Raw genomic sequence first — 20,015 nt, 5'->3', positions numbered from 1 at the left:
TTTCAAGACAGGGTTTCTTTGTGTAGCCTTCCCTTTCCTGGAACTCACTGTGTAGACCAGACTGATCTTGAACTCACAGAGATCCACCTATCTCTGCTTCCCAAGTACTGGGAGTAAAGGTGTGCACAGCCAGTACCTGACTAAATCCAATAACTCATAATGTTCCTGAGTCTGGATTATGAGTTTGTTGTTGTCCTTAATTATTAGTGCTGTGTCACCCAAGAGTGATAACCGGGCTCTGCAAGTGCATCCATTAAAAGATTCCGTGGGTTAAAGCACATTGCTGTAGCTTTATATAGATTTATAGTAAACAAAGAAAGTCAATTTATAGTAAAAAGCCCATAGCAGCACTTTCTCATTTCCTTCATTGTCTGTGTTTTATTTCCATGTTTCCATATCTCTGTATCCCTGTACCTTCTTCCTAACCCGTTCACTTAGGTTTAGTTCTGAATAGCCATACTTGTACCATTTGCTTCAAGAAAAGATAAACTTAGGGACTCAATGTCCCTTTATGTATTGCATTGAGAGATATTGGATACTCGACCGTGGCAGAAATCTAGAGCTTGGAAGCTGAATCTAGAGTTGCCCAAATGGCAACTAGGTTCATGGTAGCTGTTAAATAATTCAGAACCATATAATTTATACAGATAACCTCTCTGCTAAGCTTCAGTTTTTCTCATTCTGACTGGGGAATGACTGAGGATCACATTTGCACAGTGTCTGTCTATAGTGACAGTGACTCTTTAACAAGTAGTCATTGGTGCCCATCTGCTACCTGCCCGCTTTCCTTTTCCCCATCTCTTCCACTTCCAAGCTTGTCCCCCCTCGCCACCTCCGCACTCCCCCCTTGTTGCTCAAATTGACCCTATACTGGTATTCTTGCCCCAGCCTCTGGGACCCTGGGACTTCTGGGTTCATGCTGCAGCTCAGTCACTGTGATCTTTCTTGGACAGAGGCTTTCATTCAAGAGAGGAAATGTGTTTAGTTGTGTAGAGGAAAAATGGACGCTTTCCTTATGTTGAAGGTGAAGGAACTCGATTTTCTTTCTTTAGACAGGTGCTAGTGTCCGTGTGGTGAATCAGCTGCTGACAGAAATGGATGGTTTAGAAACACGCCAGCAAGTTTTTATTTTGGCTGCCACTAATAGACCAGGTAAGGAAGAAGAACATTACACAAATGCATTTATAAAGTGAATTTAAACCTAAGACGGGTCTCATTAATGCTGCATCTAAACTGTTGAGGTTTGAAAGATGGCTCAGCAGCTAAGTACACTCGCTGCTCTCCCATAGGACCCGTGTTCAATTCACAGAACCCACAAGGCAGCACACAACTGTTTGTTCCAGGGAATCCACTGCAAGCATGTGATGCACAGACATACTGCTAGACAAAACACTGTACACATAAAATAATAAATCTTCTAACATATTTCATGAAATGGTGTCTCTCTATTGACTTTTCTGGTGGTTGGTTTGTCGTCAGTTTGGCACAACCTATACTCACCCAGGAGGTTGGAACTTCATTTGAATAATTAGCTGCTCGGTTCAGACAGCCTTTGGCTGTGTCCTTAAGAGAGAACCTTGAGTGTTAAGTGATATGAGAGGGCCCAACTCACTAAAGGCTGCATGAGAAAGCTAGCCGAGGGCTGGAGAGGTGATAGAGGTTAAAGGTATTTGATGCTCTTGCAGAAGACTCAAGGTCAGTTCCCAGTGCCCACTTCTGCTCACCACCATCTTTAACTCCAGTTCCAGGGATTGTTTGACCTCTTTTGGTCTCTAGGCAACGTAGCTAAACAGTAGACACCTGTACATGCAGGCAAAACCCTCATATGTCACACAAGATAAAAATCAATAAATCTTTAAAAGAAGAGAAAGCTGGTTGGATATGAGCCGGTGAGCAAGCCATTAGGGTATTACATGTAAGCCTAGTAAATACTTTTCTCCCCCACGTCGCATTTGCTGATTTTTTTAGTATTGACGTTTACCACAGCAATAGAGAGCAAATTAGAACAATTCTAATAAAGTTGTCTTCTTGTCAGAGAATACGTGTACCACACTCATCTTTGTTTCTGGCTTGTCTCTTTTTAGACACAGGATATTGTTAGATACATTGGCCTTGAGATGTCTGTCTTCCTACTCAGCTTCCTGAGTACTGGTATTCTAGCCATGGTCCACCATGCCTGGCTTAATATATACTTCTGACCATAAAAGTAGTCTCAGAAATTATGTAGTATGATTTCTCTAAAGTTCATGGAAACAAGGAACTCTCCTCGTCATTCCAGAAATTTTAAAAGATTTTGTGCCATGTCCTGTTACTGGCCTACGGTTTAAAAATTGCCTTCGAGCTGAAGCTTTCTGTGCTGGATTTGCATAAAAGCCGACGGACTTCACAGGTGCTCACGCTAGCTTCTCTGTTTTACTCTAGTTTTTGTTCATATCTTTAATCCTTTGCCCTCCCCGCAACCCAAACTTTCTAAGATAGAGTATCATGATATTTGATAACTGTCTGCTAGCCAAGAGACATCAAGTTCTTAGGAGCCAGAGTAATAGGCGCTTGTCAGTCAGTCACCTAACATGGATATTGGGATACAAACTGAGTGCTTTGGAAGAGCATCAAGAGCTTTTAACCATGGAGTCATCTCCCCAGCTCTGTCACTATGGTATCTTAGCATGTTTTGGGTTTGTTTTCTCTTTTTGAGATAGAATCACACAGTAACCCTGGAAGGCCTGGTATGTACATATTTCTGCCTTGGCCTCTTTAAGTACTGTGATTACAGAGATGGAGTCCTCCCTTGGCTCCTCGAGTGGATTTCTCAGTTGTCTGGCTGGTGTTACTATAGAACTGCCCACCGCCATGATACCTACTATTTCATCCATACCCACACTACCCTTCCTGAGAGCTTTCTTACCCTCGAATGTCAGTCGTCTTAAAGTTCTCTGTTCTCCAGGTTTTTGTTCTCGGTTGTAAAGCATAGTGTTTTGTTTAACGTTCTGCACTGAGTATGGCCTGTGTTGAGTGATGTTGAACCTTAGTTTACCTGTGCTTGGCCACTCGTGCACTTGTGCTTTGTCCTCTGCTCTCTTGAATCTCACTCATCCCCTTATAACTTAGCCTGCAGTGTCAGTTTACTGCACATGTTTACAGACACATTGTCTGGGTCTTCTTCAGTTGGACTCATGACTCTTGGGCTGTTGTATTTCATTATATCATGTGACTTGTGTTGCTGTCTATAATAATTTTCTGCCTAGTTTATTTTTTAACTAAGAATTTTTTTGCAGTGCTGGGAGTTGAACCAGGGTCTCAAACATACTAAATAAGCACTGTATCAATAACTGAGCTACAAAGCCCAACACACACACACACACACACACACACACACACACACGTGTGGTTTTAATGTGTTAGTTTTTACCTGTATGTATATATCTGCACTAAGAAAGTGAAATGATAGCAGATTTTTATCAAAAGACAATAAAGGCCAGAGAGAAATGGTATAATACTTCTCAAAAGCTGAAAAGACTCTCCATCAGACATGCATTTCAGAATATTCTCAGGTGAGGAACTGAGAAAACCTGCCATGAGCCGGGCTGTGAATGGAAGCTAAAGGAAGGCCGGGATATTTACTTAGTAGTAGAGCACATGCATGAGGGCCCCGTAACAAAGACTTAAATGTAAGTGGACACAATGTGTATGTTTATGTGCATGTGAATGGTGTGTGCATACGTGTGCTTCACGCTTTGCCTGTGTAAATGGCAGTGTTAGTCATTGGTACTTCTCACATCTCTGTCTTGGTATAAAAACTGTTGAAAAAGTGTGGCTTACAACGGGTTCTTGGTGAAGTCAGAAAGTTTTATAGTGAGCCTCGGTGTTAAGGCAGTATGACGCTCAGCACGGGGCCCTCGCTCCTAAGCCAGGGACACAGAGGAACGAACACAAGATAGTTTCTGTGAGAAGATTCAGGGGGGCTTAGGTGCTCTTGGGAAATTCCAACAGATTCATGGATAAAGGGCAGGGAAGGCACCACTGAGAGAAGCACTATTGGGGCAGACGTAGTACCTCAGATGGAGGGTCCTGGAAGGAGAGCAGCTGCGGAGCACAGGCGGGATGAGAGTTTTGTTGTCGGTACACGGATGTATTTGCTAAGCGTAGCTTTGATTTGTGTAGGAGGGGTGTGTGTGTGAGACCTGCATGTGGGTGTGCGTGTTGGATGTGAAGGTCAACAGGCATCATCTTCCTCAATCTTCACCTTGTTTTTTGACACAGGATCCCTCACTGAACCAGGAACTCACTCTGGCTAGACTGGCTGACCAGCAAGCCCTAGGGATCTTACCTCTGCCCTCGCAGCCCTGATCTGTCTCATAGGCACTTGCTGCCATACTTTGCTTTTCATGGGACTTCTGGGGATTTGAACTTTGTCCCAGTGGCTGCATTGTAAACACTTTACCACCTAAACCAATTCCCAGCCCCAGAGCATTTTACTTCAGTAATACCCAATTGACCACAATTTTTAGTTTGTTTTTTTGTTTTGTTTTTAGTTTGTTTTTGTTGTTGTTGTTGTTTTGTTTTGTTTTTTCAAAAAGAATTTTTCCTGTCTTTTACTAATTTACATTTTTTAAAGAAAAAAGGCCATTCAATTTAATTTATATCTGTTTTTCTCTCTTCTCTAGATATCATTGACCCTGCTATTCTGCGCCCCGGCCGGCTGGACAAAACACTCTTTGTGGGTTTGCCACCCCCAGCAGACCGTGTTGCCATATTAAAGACTATTACAAAAGTGAGTAAGAGAAATGACTTTGTGTATGTTTATATTGTTTAAAAATGTCTTTATTCTATGTCCGTGTGTGTGTGTGTGTGCGCGCACACCTGTAAGAATTATGTACACTACATGGATGCAGTTGCCCAGTAGGTGAGAAGCAATCAGATCCTCTATCCTGGAGTGACTCGAGGATGTGAGCCTTCTCTTGTGGGTGCTTGGAGCCTAACCCGGTTCTCTGCAAGAGCCACCGAGCCCTCCCAGCCCTGCTCCACCACCGAGCCCTCCCAGCCCTGCTCCACCATTTTAAAGTTATGCCAGGTAGTAATTTACGTCAGCTAATTATTCTTCTAGAGCTTAAATGCTTACCAGGCCTCTGTCTTCCAAAATGGGCACCAAACCTTGGTCCATTCTCCTTTCTTCTTACTCACAATAAGGTAAACTAAACGAAGGATTGGAGTTCCTTGTAATCATGTTCCCTATGTCTTTAAATGTTGCTCATCAGATCATCCTGTCTGATCGAGGACAGGATGTAAAGAAAGTCAATACAGATTCATCAGGAACATTCAGGAACACATTGAGATTTGATGTCTTCATAATAAATTCTGTTTCTCAGTTACCACAGTTAGCTTTGTTGTTGTTGTTACCATTATTAAGATAAAGTTTCACTGTAGCCTGTTCTGGCTGGGGCTAGCTACATAGCTCAGACTACCTTGAACACACAGAGATCTGCCTGCCTTTGTCTCCTACGTGCTAGGGTTAAAGGCATGTGCTACCATGCCTGGACTTCCCAGCTAATTTTTTTGTTGTTTTGTTTTTTTCCTAGAAAGGGTTTTTCTGTGTAGCCCTAGCTATCCTGGAACTCAAACTGTAGACCAGGCTGGCCTCAAACTCAGAGATCTGCTGCCTCTGCTTCCAGAGTGCTGGGATAAAGGCTTGTGCCACCATTACTGCCCAACTGGAAGTAATGACTTCTTAAAGCCAGCCTGAAAAGGTGTCACAGTGTAATCCAGGCTGTCTTTGAAGTTGTCACACCCCTGCCTCTGCTTTCTAAGTGCAGGAATTACACATGTGAGCCATCACACCAGCCATACTTCATTTTGGACACATATTTAATTAATGAAGCAATCAGTATTTGGTACGTCTCCTTCCTCTGCCCACTGTTTGTTCCTTGTATATTTTTGTCCAGTTTTATCACACTGGCACTCTGCTCAATAGTCAGTGTTCAGAGTGTTTCAGTAGATACAGTACTCAAGTAGCACCTTTGCCGGGTTTTTTTTCCCAGATACATTTTCTAGATTCATTATTTTGGTTGATCTATGTCATTATTGGGTTTATTTTATTCCTTGGTAGTTTATTCAACTCTATTCCTGAGTTATTTTCAATTTAAGAGTTACTGCTTATTGTCTTTATAGTTCGATGATAGGTTCCCTGGGACTGATTCTTCCTATGTTGTGCAGCCTCTCCACTTGTCTTTGTAGAAATTGCAGTGTGACTTGTTGTTTGGTTTTTTGGCAATCTCATGTAGCCTGTAGTGTCATAGTTTACTGTGTAGTCCAGTGTCTATGAATCCTGGTCCTCCTGCCCCCATCCTCACACGTTCTTAGATTATAGATATGACAGGTATAGAAAATTGATAGTTGCTTCACACAAAGGATGTATTGAATGATGCCTTAACCAATATCCCACTAACATCACAGTAAAAAGCCCCTTGGAATGAGCCAGAGCAAGTCAGATTGTCTCATGTCAGCTGCAGGACAGAACTCAAGCTCAGTTCCTTAAGCCCAGTGTTAGGAAAGGTCAGAGAAGTGCATTCTGGGCAGATCCTGGCCTTGCGAATACCAGCTTGACAAGAATAGAATGTAGGTATTGAGTGCTATACAGGAGTCCTCAGGTAATCCCCGGTGCGTTTGTTCCTTATGATTGAGCTTTTGATATAGAAACTAGAAGGTTTAAGGTAAAAGTCTAATAGTGTATAGAATATATGTGGCAGGTTCTGTGTGCTGTTTAACATTGAGGTTGAACCCTTCCTGGCAGCTCCTGCACACAAATATATACATGTCTGCAGTAGTCACCGTCCTACTCCCTTCCAGTGACTTCTCACCACTGCAGCAGTCCAGGGTTAGTAGCTGTGCAAGCTGCACTGAGAGGTGTTTGATGATCATGAGGTCTGGCTTTATGATTGTTTCTGCTATATGCAGAACTTAGTCCCTGGATAAAGGTGTATTAAATAGGCACCAGAACTGATTCCTTGGCCCTGTGTTACATGGGTTTGATATTTATCGTGACAGTGGCTCTTAGAGTCCACAGTCTCTGCATGTTTTGAATAGGCCTTGCTGGGACACATGCAGAATTTCTTTATGGATCTGGGTAAAGTGATAGATAATTGCACAAAGTGGCTGTCTGCTTAATCCCATATTGACAGCACCCTGCAGTGTTGCTATTTGATGCTAAGATTAACTAATTGGCATGTTTATTCACGTGTGAATAGTTATTTCGTAATGTGGTATATGCATATACTTCAGAGAAAAGAGGACAATGCATGTGTAAGTCCTGCATTGGGACAGTAATATTCTTGAACCTACCATCCAACCGTCCTAACATTTAAGTCATGAAAAGCTATACTGGAAACGGGTAAGATGGCTCAGAGGATAGAGGCACCTGCCTCTAAGCCTGAAGTCCTTGAGTTCAGTCCTCACACTTTCATGATGGAAGGAAAGAATCAACTGGAAATTCTCCCCAGCCTCTCTTGCATAGTCTGGCATATGTATACCCATATATGCACATAAGTAGTCTTTAACTGTAAAATTTTATTTTTGGGGTCTTAAATACTCATGCGTATGCATTAACTACATATGCTGTACTATGGAGGCCAGAAGAGAGTGTCAGACCTCCCAGAATTAGTTATAGATGGTTGCGAACCACCATGTGGGTACTAGAACTCTGAACTGAGTTCTCTTAGAAAAGTAGCTGAGGCTCTTAACCACTAAGCAGCCTCTGTAAAATCATTTTTAAAAAAACTGTGTAGTGTTTGCTTCTGCCATGTAATCTACTTAGACTATTACTAAGCATGGTTCCTGTACATAGTGCTTGTTCAGTGTCGAAATTCTGAGGCTTTTCTGAGCCCTGCCGTTTTTAGCGTCTGTAATTATGAGCTGCGAGGAATTGGTTCCAGTGTCAGTGTTGGGTTTTAGATGAGAGATTGAGAACAACATTTTGGGTCCTGTGCAGAGTAGCCAGCCTCCTCTCATGCTCAACAAGCTGAGTTTAAGACCTCAGTCCGTTTCACGACACAGATCCCCCCAACTTCATGAGTGTCAGGAGTTTGCCTTTACAGCTTAAATCTGGGTCTTACCCTGATTCTCCAGATTGAAACCCCGGCATTCTACATTGCTTTTGGAGTTGGTTCTAATACCTTAGTCGTCAGCCTTTCTTTTTCATTAAGAACACAGATACATATAAGTCTTTAAAGCCTCAAACAGATCTCATATTTCCCTCTTATTCAGAATGGCACCAAACCTCCCCTGGATGAAGATGTAGATTTGGAAGCAATTGCTAATGACCATCGTTGTGATTGCTATACGTGAGTATTTAAGTCTGTTCCCTTAAACCTCTGGAGTACAGTTTCTTCGTCACTAGAAAGGAAAAGAAGCCCATTTCTCATATTGTTGGAAAGGCTAAATTTGTTTCCTATGTGGCACCTTACCCAGTGCCTAGCTGGTTGTTGCTGCTTTCTTCTCAGACAGCTTGCCTGGCATAGATTGTCCCTTTTGTCCCTCAAGTTTCCCTAACCAGGTTGTTACACTGCACTGTTAAGTTCCACTTTTAGAATTTGTAAAGTGTCAGATTTCTTAGTTATGTCTGCAAAACAGAGGTTAATCTGCAAGGCTGGGTGCTCCCTGCGTTCACGTGCCCTTGACAGCCTGCAAGGGCAGCCGGACACCTGATATTTCTGCCTTGGGTTTTTGTGGGTTTTTTTTGTTTTGTTTTGTTTTTTTTGTTTTGTTTGTTTTGTTTTGTTTTGTTTTTTTTCGGAGCTGGGGACTGAACCCGGGGCCTTGCGCTTGCTAGGCAAGCGCTCTACCACTGAGCTAAATCCCCAACCCCATCTGCCTTGGGTTTTAATGTTTGTTCTTGTTGTAGTTTAGCTGAGATGCCCCAGCCTCTATAATTTTAAAAGCCCCATAGTTCGTCCCTAATACCCCTGGTGCTTGGTGGATGCTTATAGACCAAGGCCAATAATACAGGGCATCCACAAGACAGTGAGATGACTGAGTGAGGGGTTTTAATCAAGGGCTTTAGAGCTGTAGCTCAGCACTGTAAGCTCCTTGAATAGTAACATGGGCTCTTGATTATCTGATACCTGAAAATGGGGCTTTAGTTCCATTCAACTTTCTTAGTCTGTGTGGCTCCTGTTAAAGCTGCAGTATAGGGAAGCCCAGTCAGCACAGACGCCTCATTAACCTCTTAGGGTTGTGCTGACCCAGCTGCTGCTGTTACTTGAAGTAGCCACACAGACTAAGCTTGGTATGTGTTTGTGTCTTCACTCAGCTCTCTCTGTGTGTGTGTGTGTGTGTGTGTGTGTGTGTGTGTGTGTGTGTGTGTGTGTGTGTGCAGGTCCCTGAAGATGTCAGGATATACTACCTTAGGTGCTAAGGTATTGTTTCTCAGAAGCTACTTGTGTTTTGAGACAATAGTTTTGCATATTTTGTTTTGTTCTTTTAAATCATGAAGCTCGTGTCTATTAGACTAGGCTGACTCTCTGTTAGTAAACTCCAGGGATCTGCCTGCCTATAACTTGAACTGGGTTATTCTTTTTTCCCCCTTTCCTCCTCTTACTCTTCCTCCTCCTCCCCCTGCTCCTTCTCCTCTTTTAATGTGGTTTCTAGGAATTGAATTCAGTCGTTATACTCTAGCATCTGACTGGATGTTTTAGAGCAACAGTAGTATCTGTGGCTAAAAGGAAGGACATTTTGTTTTTCATTGTATTGCACCTTCCTCAAGTTCCTTTCTTCTAAAGGTTGATAATGAAAGGTTTAAGTGAAAGCTAAAAGCTGTTCCTCACTGCTCCTGGTCCCACCTTCTCTCATTGCTTTGTCTTCATTGTTAAGTATATTATAATTAAATATCTTCTTGGCTTTTAGAATGCCTAGGAATACATAAGAACGTTTCTTTTATTATAGGGGTGCAGACCTTTCTGCTTTGGTCCGAGAAGCTTCTCTCTGTGCCCTGAGACAAGAAATAACAGGACAGAAGAATGGCATTGGAACAGGTATGAGGTTCTCTAGGATTTCTCCATTCTAGTTTATTATTCTGTATATTTAAAAATACTGCTTTAAAGTAGTGTTTCTCTAGCCTTTTTTAGAGCAGTATACAATGAGGATGACTTTGTTTTGATGAGACCCTTTAGAAGATTAAAGAAATACACAGTTTTCTATAATCAAGATTTTGTTCTTTTGAAATATAAAATTAGGTGGCAATATGTACTGGTCACTGGTGGAGCATTTTCTTAGCATGTGCAAGGCTCAGGATTCTTTCCCCAGCACCACAAAGCCAGAAAGACAAAGACAAAAATCCTTGCACACTGGTCTCCTTGTGCACTAATTATGTGCATGTGGGTGTGTTTGTGGTAGGTTGGTTGGAGGAGAAATGTGCACACGAATGCAGTTGCCTTCAGAGACCACGAGGACATTAAGATCCTCTGGGGCTGGTTGTGAACCAGCTGACATGGATCCTGGGACCTGAATTCAGATCCTCTGCAAGAGCAGGATGCACTCTTAACACCGAGTTATCTCTACAGCTCTTCTGTGGATCTCAAAGCTAAATATTATTCCAACATCTGATTAGCATAGATTTATTGGCACCTATGCATACATTTATTAGAAAGGGCTTTTTTTTTTGTTTTTCTGGATAATGTTAAGATTCAGAAATATATATACACACACACAGACATTTATACATATGCATATATATTATAAACTGTGTTCTGTTCCTTTTGGACATTAATGACAATAAGCAAACTTAGAACATTTTACTAACAAAACTGTACTTGAAATCTTATGCTTAAGAAACCAAAAGGGTCTTTAGTTGTTGAGTCACATCATGAGTGTGTCATATCCTTCTTGCCCTCACCTCCATGACAGTCAAATTCACAGTCATGTATGCCACGTTGTAAGCTGAATCTGACCACTGTCTTAGAGTAAGTTTGGTGACTAAAAGTTAACAGGCCTTTCCCATGTGTTGGAGTTGCTACTTGCTTTCCTGGTTATTTTTTATGTACACACATAATAAATGCTGCTATCTCTGCTTGGCTGTGGCTTTCATTTTTAGCTCTCTGGCCTTTAGAGACTTTGCACCAGCTAATACCTTACCCAGATCATAGGCCACTCAGCTGTCCAGTTTCTCACTGACATGCTCAGTAGCATGTATTATTTTATTTTAGGTAAATATATTATCCTAATATCTGTTTACTATTTTGAGTATAAGTTGTCATCACTTAAGTTCTCACATTAAATTGTAAACCAAGTTATATTTTAGCATTTAGCTATTTTACCAACTAGCCTTATAAAAATTATACCCCTCCAAAACCAGTTCTATGCTAAGCATATGTATGTCCCTTAGTGGTTTTGTCTTTGAGGACTTGGTATGTGTTTGTGTCTTCACTCAGCTCTGTGTGTGTGTGTGTGTGTGTGTGTGTGTGTGTGTGTGTGTGTAGCCGTTGTTACTCAGTAGTGGAAATGTGTATTCAAGAACACACCCTTGGGTGGTAATACTGGTTCTCTGTTAATTCTAGTTCTGTTGATCATCTCTCCCTGTACTCTCTTAAGTTATTTCTACCTGAGACCACATTGCACAGCTCGACTTCAACTGGTTTTCCTCCATCCCCACATTGCTGAGAGACAGACTGACTGCCAGCAGTCCTGTTTCCTGCTGGAGAGTGAAATGGAGAGATTCTCAGTGAGGCAGATCTGGAGAGGGGCATATGGTCATGTGCTTGAATAAGTTCCATCTGATCACCCCCCTCCGTTTTCTTGTGAAAAAAAATATGTACATACTGAGATGTGTATTTCCTCCACAGCTGAGCTGACGGTCAGTCATAAGCACTTTGAAGAAGCTTTCAGGAAAGTGAAACCATCCATATCAGTAAAGGTGAGAAACACTCCTCAGGGTCTAGAGAAGAGAATGAAATGACACCCATTCATAAGAACTCGGAAATTTTATCATTTTATTTTCTTTGTTTATTTTTATTGAAGGATAGTCTCTTTGTCCAGCCTAAGCTAGCGTCAAACTCATGAGACGCCTGCCTCAGCAGTCTACGTTTCAGGATTTCAGATATGTGCCGCAATACCCCTCTTCACCGGCATGTATCATAGTAGGCCAAAATGTGAAATGCTCACGTAATGGAAGACAATAAGTATCTCTCAAATATATTATTAAATAAACAGCGTAGGAAATGTGTTAGATTGTAAGCTTGAGCCACCAGGCCTAGCACGATTGGCTTTTAATTATAAATTCACTTTTATTTTTAGTTTGTTTGTATATGGTAGGGAGCACACTTGTACCACAGTATGTAAGCATAAGTCCGAGGGTAACGTGTGAGAGTTCTCTGTATTGTGTAGAGGGTAAGGGTTGAACTGTTGGCCCTAAGATAGATTCTAGTGGAAACACATTGTAAGTTTTCTTTTGGGATAAATAGGTAAGGGTGGGATTGCCATGTGACACTGAAAAGGTTCATGTGGTGTCAGTGAGCTCCCACTGTATACCTGCTACACTGACAGAACTCTGAAAGACTGACCACAGCAAGGGAGGTGAGGAGTGAGATGCTTGAAGTTTCATGCATTGTGCTGTACAGAGTGAAACAGTCGAGTGGGAGCCATCTTGGCAGTTTCTTGGAATGTTAAGACACTTTGAGAGTTTTTCCTTAGCCTTCTGTTTCCATCAGGACTCAGGGTAGCTTACAGGTGTACACACCCCTTGACCTGTGTGCAGACTAACCTGGACACTGATGGAAATCATGGCATATCCCAGACAGGAACATGCACAGACTTAGGGTGCAGGGCAGGGCAGAATCTCGGGGTCCCGCAGTTAGGGCTGCTGTAGCCAAGGCCCATAGATGGGCACCTTAAACAACAGAGATGACGTCTAAGATAGAGATGTGGTCTTGTCAGAGTTCTGTGGTCTCTGTCCCTGCGGGTGCCCTCCCTGTTCTGTCTTCACATGTCCTTCTAGTCATGCACTGTGTCCAAGCTTCCTCTTGAACCCCAGTCATTTGGGACTGAGGCCCACTTTCACCTCTCACCTCTGCAGAAGCCCTGTTTCCAAGGCAGCCACACTCAGAGGTCCTGGGGGTTGGGGCTTCAGTGTAGGAATTTGCAGGTCACGCCTCCATCCCATAACTGATCCACAGCACAGTGTGGCTTTTTAATCTTCACAGGATCAAAGGATGTACGAAGCTCTACAGAGGTCCCTCAGTCAGTGACGTCCACGCCCAGTGCGTGGGACTCACCACGAACCACACTCACCTGACGGGTCTGCTTTCAACTTGACACAGGTGGTCTTCTTGTAAGCATTTCATTTTCAAGTTAATGAGGCCAAATCGAAGAAAATGGTGTTTCCTATCTGACCAGCTTTGTGGAAAAACTCTCTACCTCCTTTTTAAGAAAGAGAAAAAAAGAAATGATAAAACCTTATTCAAATAAAATTTTATTTTGAACTATCTTGATCACGCATAAACAGTTTCCTTGAGAATTGATCACCTTACATCCCATCATCTCAGTTACACATTCATATCAGAACATTTTTCTGCATTACCAACCATCAGTACATTGACACATTGCTACAGTTTCACTCCAATCAGTCTTACTCAGCTCTTCTGATGTCATTTATAGTAGAGGGATCTGGTCTAAGTTACCTATTCCAGTGTGTTAAGTCTTCCTTAGAGTTTCCACAAGTTTTTGTTGTTGCTGGATTTTGCGTTTTGTTTGGGGATAGTTTGTATGTACCCCTGTCTGGCCTGGAACTTACTGTATAGAGTAGGCTGGCCTCAGACTCCCAGAGTTCTGTGTGCCTCTGCTTCCTGAGTGCTGCGATTAAAGGTGTGTGCCCCATATCCAGCTTTTCTCCCGTTCTTAGGTCAGTGATTGGATTGGCTTAATTTTATCTCCTTGAAGATACATAGTAAAGCCAGTCTCGGCATCCTCTCAGGCGCTAATACAGCTCTCTGGTCCTTCAAACTGTCCCTGCAGTCACTTGATTCACGTGGTCTAGGAGGCTCCTACACTGCAGTCACTGCTTTTCCTTTTTAATTCACTCCTGTGTTGGGAAGATAATTTCCCTTCTCATACATGTGTTCCACCCTCGCCAGATCCAGGGGAGAGTGTTTTTCAGTGTTTTATTCATCGTCATGTTGGATGTTCAGATTGTCTCGAATTGTGTCTTTAGTGAATCTCTAAGCTAATGTTTTATGAGGAAGTTTATGCTGTGTCATGGTTATTTCAACCAGCCATTCAAGCATTGCTGTTGCTGTACAAACAGGTCTGCTTATTTCATTCTCTTCCTAAATTTTTTTTTTTTTTTGGTTCTTTTTTTCGGAGCTGGGGACCGAACCCAGGGCCTTGTGCTTCCTAGGTAAGCGCTCTACCACTGAGCTAAATCCCCAGCCCCCTCTTCCTAAATTTTTATTCTATCTCTTTCTGCAAAGTCTTTGAGGTTCCTTTTAAGAATTTAAGAATGATGGAGCTGAAGAAATGGCTTAGTAATTAAGAGTACATACTGCTCTTTCAGAGGACCAAGTTTGATTCCCAGCACCTACATAGGCAGCTCAAAACTGCCTGTACTCCTAGCTACAGGAGGTCCTGCATTTCTGGCTTCCACATTACCTGTGCTCACATGTGTATAACACCCTCCCCCCACACACACCCCCAACACTTTTTAGAAATTAAACATTTTTATAAAACCAATGAAATTGATAATGGGTTGGTGAAATGATTCAGCAGGTAAAAACACTTGCTACCAAGCGTTACAACCTGATCTTGATCCTGGGGAGTCACGTGGTGGGAAGAACTAACTCCTAAAAGCTGTACTCTGACCCTGTGGATCTCAGTCGAGATCTCTCTCTCTCTCTCTCTCTCTCTCTCTCTCTCTCTCTCTCACACACACACACACACACACACACACACACACACACACGCAAACACACACATTAAATTGGAAAAATACAACTGAAATAAAATTAGAGTTATGGTTGCAAAGGTCAACATGACCTTTATCATGGGGACTTGGCAGAGGTTTATAGGTACAGAATGACACTGTTCAATGAAGAACGTAAAGGAAACAACTGGATCCCAGAATGAGGGCGATTGGAGAGTTAGAAATAAGTGCCAGAAAAACCTTTAATAGTGAGCCTGAGCTGTTGAGCCTGATGCCACACTTGCTGTATGCCAAATGAAAACGCTGTCTGCCATGTCGGATCTTCTCGACAACTGAATGCTGGGTCTAAGTGCATGTATTCCTGGTGACCTGGACATAAAATGCAGGTTGTGTCTGCTGTGGTACAAGTGGAACAGAAGTCAGTTACTGAGCAGAAAATGGATTACAACATTTCTTCAAATAGCACCTTTTGAACATACTCTGTGGAGTGCTTGACACTCGTGTGTCTTATGTGGTGTTCCCAGCTCAGTAGGCTCTTTTCACATACACACTTTATAGAAATGAAGATGGAGAGTTTGCTAATACAAGAGGAGTGGAGGCTGGTGGCTTCATAAATTGGCACTCGGAAGTGCTGTTAACGTCTTGGTTGGGGATGTTTCTTTACCAATTTTTTCATGACTGGCTCACCTGTGCCCTTTTGTACAAGAACCCTTGAGGACCTGTTCTTCCAACTTAAGGATAAGAAGCTTACTTAGGGGTTGGAGAAAGAGCACAGCAGTTAAGAGTTCAGTTCCCAGCAAACATGGTGGCTCACAACCATCTGTCATGGGGTCTGGTGCCCTCTTCCTGGTGTTTGTTGTACATAAAGACAGCTATAGTGTGCTCACGTACACAAATAACATCTTTAAAAAAAGTGCCTGTGTGGGAGTGCCCAGAAGTACTGCCCTGATGGGGAAAGATAGCACCTTAGACTCAATTTCAGGTTGCTCTGCTGTCTGCCAGTGAACTTACCTGACTATCTTGTCAGGGTCCTTAGCCGGCCCTAAGCCGGCCCGCTGAGTGTGGCAGCACATTCAGGGTTTTCTGTGACTGACATCCTTATAGCTTTCGCCTTTATAAATGCTGCATCTGTGAGCTTTGGGTCAAAACTTCTTTGTGACAAGAGCCTGCTCTCTATCTTAAATAAAGACTGCTTGCTTGGCCTTATATACCAGTGGTCTGGAACTTTCTTGCTTGGACTATAACATACTCTGCGCTGCTAGAAGCCCAGAGCACCAGAACACACAGGTTGGGGTATTCAGGGCTCTAGTTACCATTGCAGACTGATTCATCTCACGGAACCTGACCTGCAGAACGCCACAGTCAATAAAAATTTCCTAAAGAGTTTAACCATGTAGGGATTGTAAGGTAATGGGAGTCCCAGGTAACAAGCCTTAACCTCCCTAAGGTTTGGGTTATAGGTTATGAGGTAAGGAAACATGTGGTGGTCTAGAGTGGTACCTAGCTAGGCCTGCATCCTAGCCCTTGTGAGGCTGGGGCTGGAGCATCTATTTGTCCAATGTTAGCTTGAATTACAGGGGGTTCCGGTTCTTCATGGGCTGCACAGACTGCCCCAAAACAAGGAAAAGTAAAACCCAAAGATATAAAGCAGAATGAAAAGACAGAGGGTTTTAATTTTTTCCAAAGAAATGGCCTTAGAGCTGAAAAAAACGTAGCATGGCAAAGGTCTTCGCTGCACAGAACCTGATCCACTGTATACACAAAGGGAGCTAAAGAGGCCCTGTGTTCCTTTTGAATAAACAACTTAGTTCTTGAGTGATGTGATCCTGTGTTACGAGTGCCTAACCTCCAAACCAATTAAGAAACTGCCATTTTGATGATTTGCCCACTCAGGGCACACCTTGTAGTTAAGAATCTAAGGATCTTACGCAAAGACTGTCCACATACTCACTTTCATACTTACTGTGTGCCCAGCCTGACATGATTTAGACAATGTATTAGAGTCCTATAGAGTTATAGAACTTAAGGAATGTCTCTCTATATAAATGAAATTATTGTAATGACTTACAGGAAGTCCAAGAATCTAGTAGGCCTCCAACAGAAGGTATGGCCCAGATTAAAGGTGTGTACCACCTTGCCTGGATTTAGAACTTGCTCTGTCCCAGGCTGGCCTTGAACTCAAGAGATCTGCTTGCCTCAGTCACCTGGGATTGAAGGCATGTACCACCTTGCCTGGGCCTAAGCTTTTCCTGGCCACTCTGCCTCTGGGTCACAAGCCTGTGTCATCCTATGTCAAGATCCCAGTCAGAAGCCTGTTTCTTTCAGCCGCAAGATCTGGGTCACAGGTGTGCCTTCCATTTCTGGATTGTAGTTCATTCCAAATGTAGCCAAGTTGACAACCAGGAATAGCCATCACAGACAGCATCACTAGTTGGGGCAAGGCATTGCTCCATGTGCAGTTAGTTCATTGAAGTTTCACAACTTTAAAAGAAGCTTTTCTGAATTAAAAAGATGGGTGAAGACACCCAGGCACAAGGCACAGGAATCTCAAGAGAATAAGTGAGTCACCTGAGATGGGGAGACACTGAAATAGCTGTGAAGAAGGCCTGAAAGCTTTAGGAAGCAGAACAGTAGGAAAAGGACATTCATTCTTTTTTTTTTTTTTTTTTTTTTTTTTTTTGGAGCTGGGGACCAAACCCAGGGCCTTGCGCTTGCTAGGCAAGTGCTCTACCGCTGAGCTAAATCCCCAACCCCCAGGACATTCATTCTTGAAGTCTCCACCCCACGTGTGGCATGCTCAACTCCAGATGAGGAGAGCAGAGAGAACCACTAAAAGGCAAGGAGAAAGCCTCAGAAAATATGAGTACTTCAGTATCAGAAATTAAGAGAATAAGGGCACTGAAGAGAGGTGGTACAAAGGACAAAAGCCACATGACACAGAAAGGATTGGCAAACAAACAACTCCAGGAGTGAAATTTTCTGTTTTGTGTCAGGTGGTGCAGACTCAGGTGTTTTGTTGAAGAAAGACCCATGAGAGGGCACGTAATGTTTGGAGAGTATAAGTAGGACTCAGCATGATGGGGCACTTGCATAAGCTAGCTATGCAACTCTTCATTGGTCTCACAACTTAGCTGATCACTTCTTGAGAAGCACAACAGAGAACTTGTGGCATTCCAGCTGGTCCTGGTCATTCCACTGACTGGGTGACTCGTGCTAATTTGGCAGAGGCCTGATAGTTTCTGCTGTATTATGCCACCATTGCTGATTGGTGTTTGGTGACACTTTTGAACTGGACTGACTATTGGTATCCTGATACTATTGAACTGGACTGCTGGTATCCTGACAAATGGAGATTGGAATAGCCCCAAAGAACTATTTCTAAACAGGTTCCCTTGTCCTATTTATCATCTTGTCTCCCCTACCTTTGGATAGTGGGCTAGAAAGAGGGTCAAAGCATTTGAGAACCCTTATTGAAGTGGGTTTTGAAGCCTATACATTCCCCCAAATTTCATAACAGATCCAGAAAACCTAACAGGTCTTCTCACTGAGCAGATTTGCTGTAACCTAGACAGAGATCCTGGGGTTTATAAAACATAGGTGCTGACTGGGCATAGTGATTCATGCCTGTAATCCCCACACTTGGGTTTAAGGTTAACCTGGTGTATGTATACATTGAGTGCCAACTCAGTCTCAGATGTGGAATGGGACCATGTCTAAGAAAACTAATCAAATCTATAAACCAAATATATTTGTATTTGAGAAATTATCTCTGCACTGGGTCAGTGTGCTTCAGGAAGCCGGTTTGAAAAACCCTTGTTGAGTCTGCACCTTGCAGTTCCACTAATTAAGAAAGATGCCTTCCTGGACTGGAGAGATGGCTCAGTGGTTAAGAGTGCCGACTGTGGGGTTGGGGATTTGGCTCAGTGGTAGAGCGCTTGCCTAGCAAGCACAAGGCCCTGGGTTCGGTCCCCAGCTCCGGAAAAAAAAAAAAAAAAAAAGAGTGCCGATTGTTCTTCCAGAGGTCCTGAATTCAAATCCCAGCAACCACATGGTGGCTCACAACCATCTGTAATGGGATCTGATGCCCTGTTCTGGTGTGTCTGAAGACAGCTACAGTGTACTCCTATACAAAATAGGTAAATAAATCTAAAAAGAAAGGAAGGAAGGAAGGAAGGAAGGAAGGAAGGAAGGAAGGAAGGAAGGAAAAAGAAAGGAAGGAAGGAAGAAAAAAGGAAGGAAGGAAGGAAGGAAGGAAGGAAGGAAGGAAGGAAGAAAAAAGAAAGGAAGGAAGGAAGAAAGATTCCTTCCTGGCAGTACCTACTTTGGAAACCCCGCACAGGTGTCAGGTGATTAAGCGCGAAGAGTTGGCCTTAAGAAAAGATATGAGTCAGCACCACGGAGAGCTCCACAGTTTAGCCCTGTCTTCCCCATAAGCTGTAGTAGAGCTCATGACCCCATCTTGGGGCCAAATAGAGAAGCTAACTACCAGAGTTCCTGTGGAGGAAGAAGAAACAGCAACAATAGAAGCCCCCGGAGTGAAGTGTTAGAGCTATTGTGCTCTGCCGCAGCCAGGAAGCTTAAAGGTGCTATGTGCCCTTGGGGCAATAGTCCTTTAAGGTCCCCAGAGCTGGGAAGAGCACACTGCCTGGCCCATGAGCTACACCCTATAGTTTTAAGTGCTGTAAAGGATTCATTCTCATGAGACGACACCAACTCAAAATAATCAGAGAAGGGAAACACAAAATAAAGACTGTGCTACCATAGGCAAGCATTATCTATAGGCAACAGAGAACCACATACTTTAAAATTTGTTTTTGCTTCTGTTGCTGTGGGGTTTTGTTTTTGTTTGTTTTTAGTTTTTTGTTTTGTTTTGTTTTTATTTTAGACAGAGTCTCTTTATGTAAGCCTGATTGTCCTGATATAGACCAGACTGTCTTCAGACTCCAAGAGATCTGTCTACCTCTGCCTCCCAAGTATTGGAATTAAAGGTGTGGCCTACCATGCCCCTCTTACTTTTTTAACTAATATATTTGTTTTTATCTTTACTATGACTTCTTCCCTATTTTTTTTCTCTCAGCATTCTCTTCTGTGACTAGGACATTTTCTTGAGAGAAAG

At 42.8% G+C, this 20,015-nt stretch overlaps 1 protein-coding gene across 7 annotated transcripts in view; it reads left to right on the top strand.

Annotated features, from left to right (window-relative positions):
* Window positions 1–13,480, top strand: part of Nvl (nuclear VCP-like) — a 53,102-nt gene extending 39,622 nt beyond the window's left edge. For 6 of the 7 annotated variants that reach the window (XM_006250367.5, XM_063272169.1, XM_006250370.4 and 3 more), the window contains 6 exons: window positions 1,053–1,152; window positions 4,665–4,771; window positions 8,257–8,333; window positions 9,934–10,022; window positions 11,829–11,899; window positions 13,185–13,472. In XM_006250367.5, the coding sequence (XP_006250429.1) occupies window positions 1,053–1,152; window positions 4,665–4,771; window positions 8,257–8,333; window positions 9,934–10,022; window positions 11,829–11,899; window positions 13,185–13,229 (489 nt within the window). In that variant the 3' untranslated portion in view covers window positions 13,230–13,472. Of the gene's footprint in view, window positions 1–1,052; window positions 1,153–4,664; window positions 4,772–8,256; window positions 8,334–9,933; window positions 10,023–11,828; window positions 11,900–13,184 lie in introns of all 7 variants that reach the window. The other variant, NM_001105980.1, reaches the window with a different exon arrangement.
* The last annotated feature ends 6,535 nt before the right edge of the window (window positions 13,481–20,015 follow it).

This window comes from Rattus norvegicus, chromosome 13 (assembly GCF_036323735.1).
Source record: "Rattus norvegicus strain BN/NHsdMcwi chromosome 13, GRCr8, whole genome shotgun sequence".
In the NCBI taxonomy this organism is placed as follows: domain Eukaryota; kingdom Metazoa; phylum Chordata; class Mammalia; order Rodentia; family Muridae; genus Rattus; species Rattus norvegicus.
This window is presented reverse-complemented; position numbering and strand designations above follow the sequence as displayed.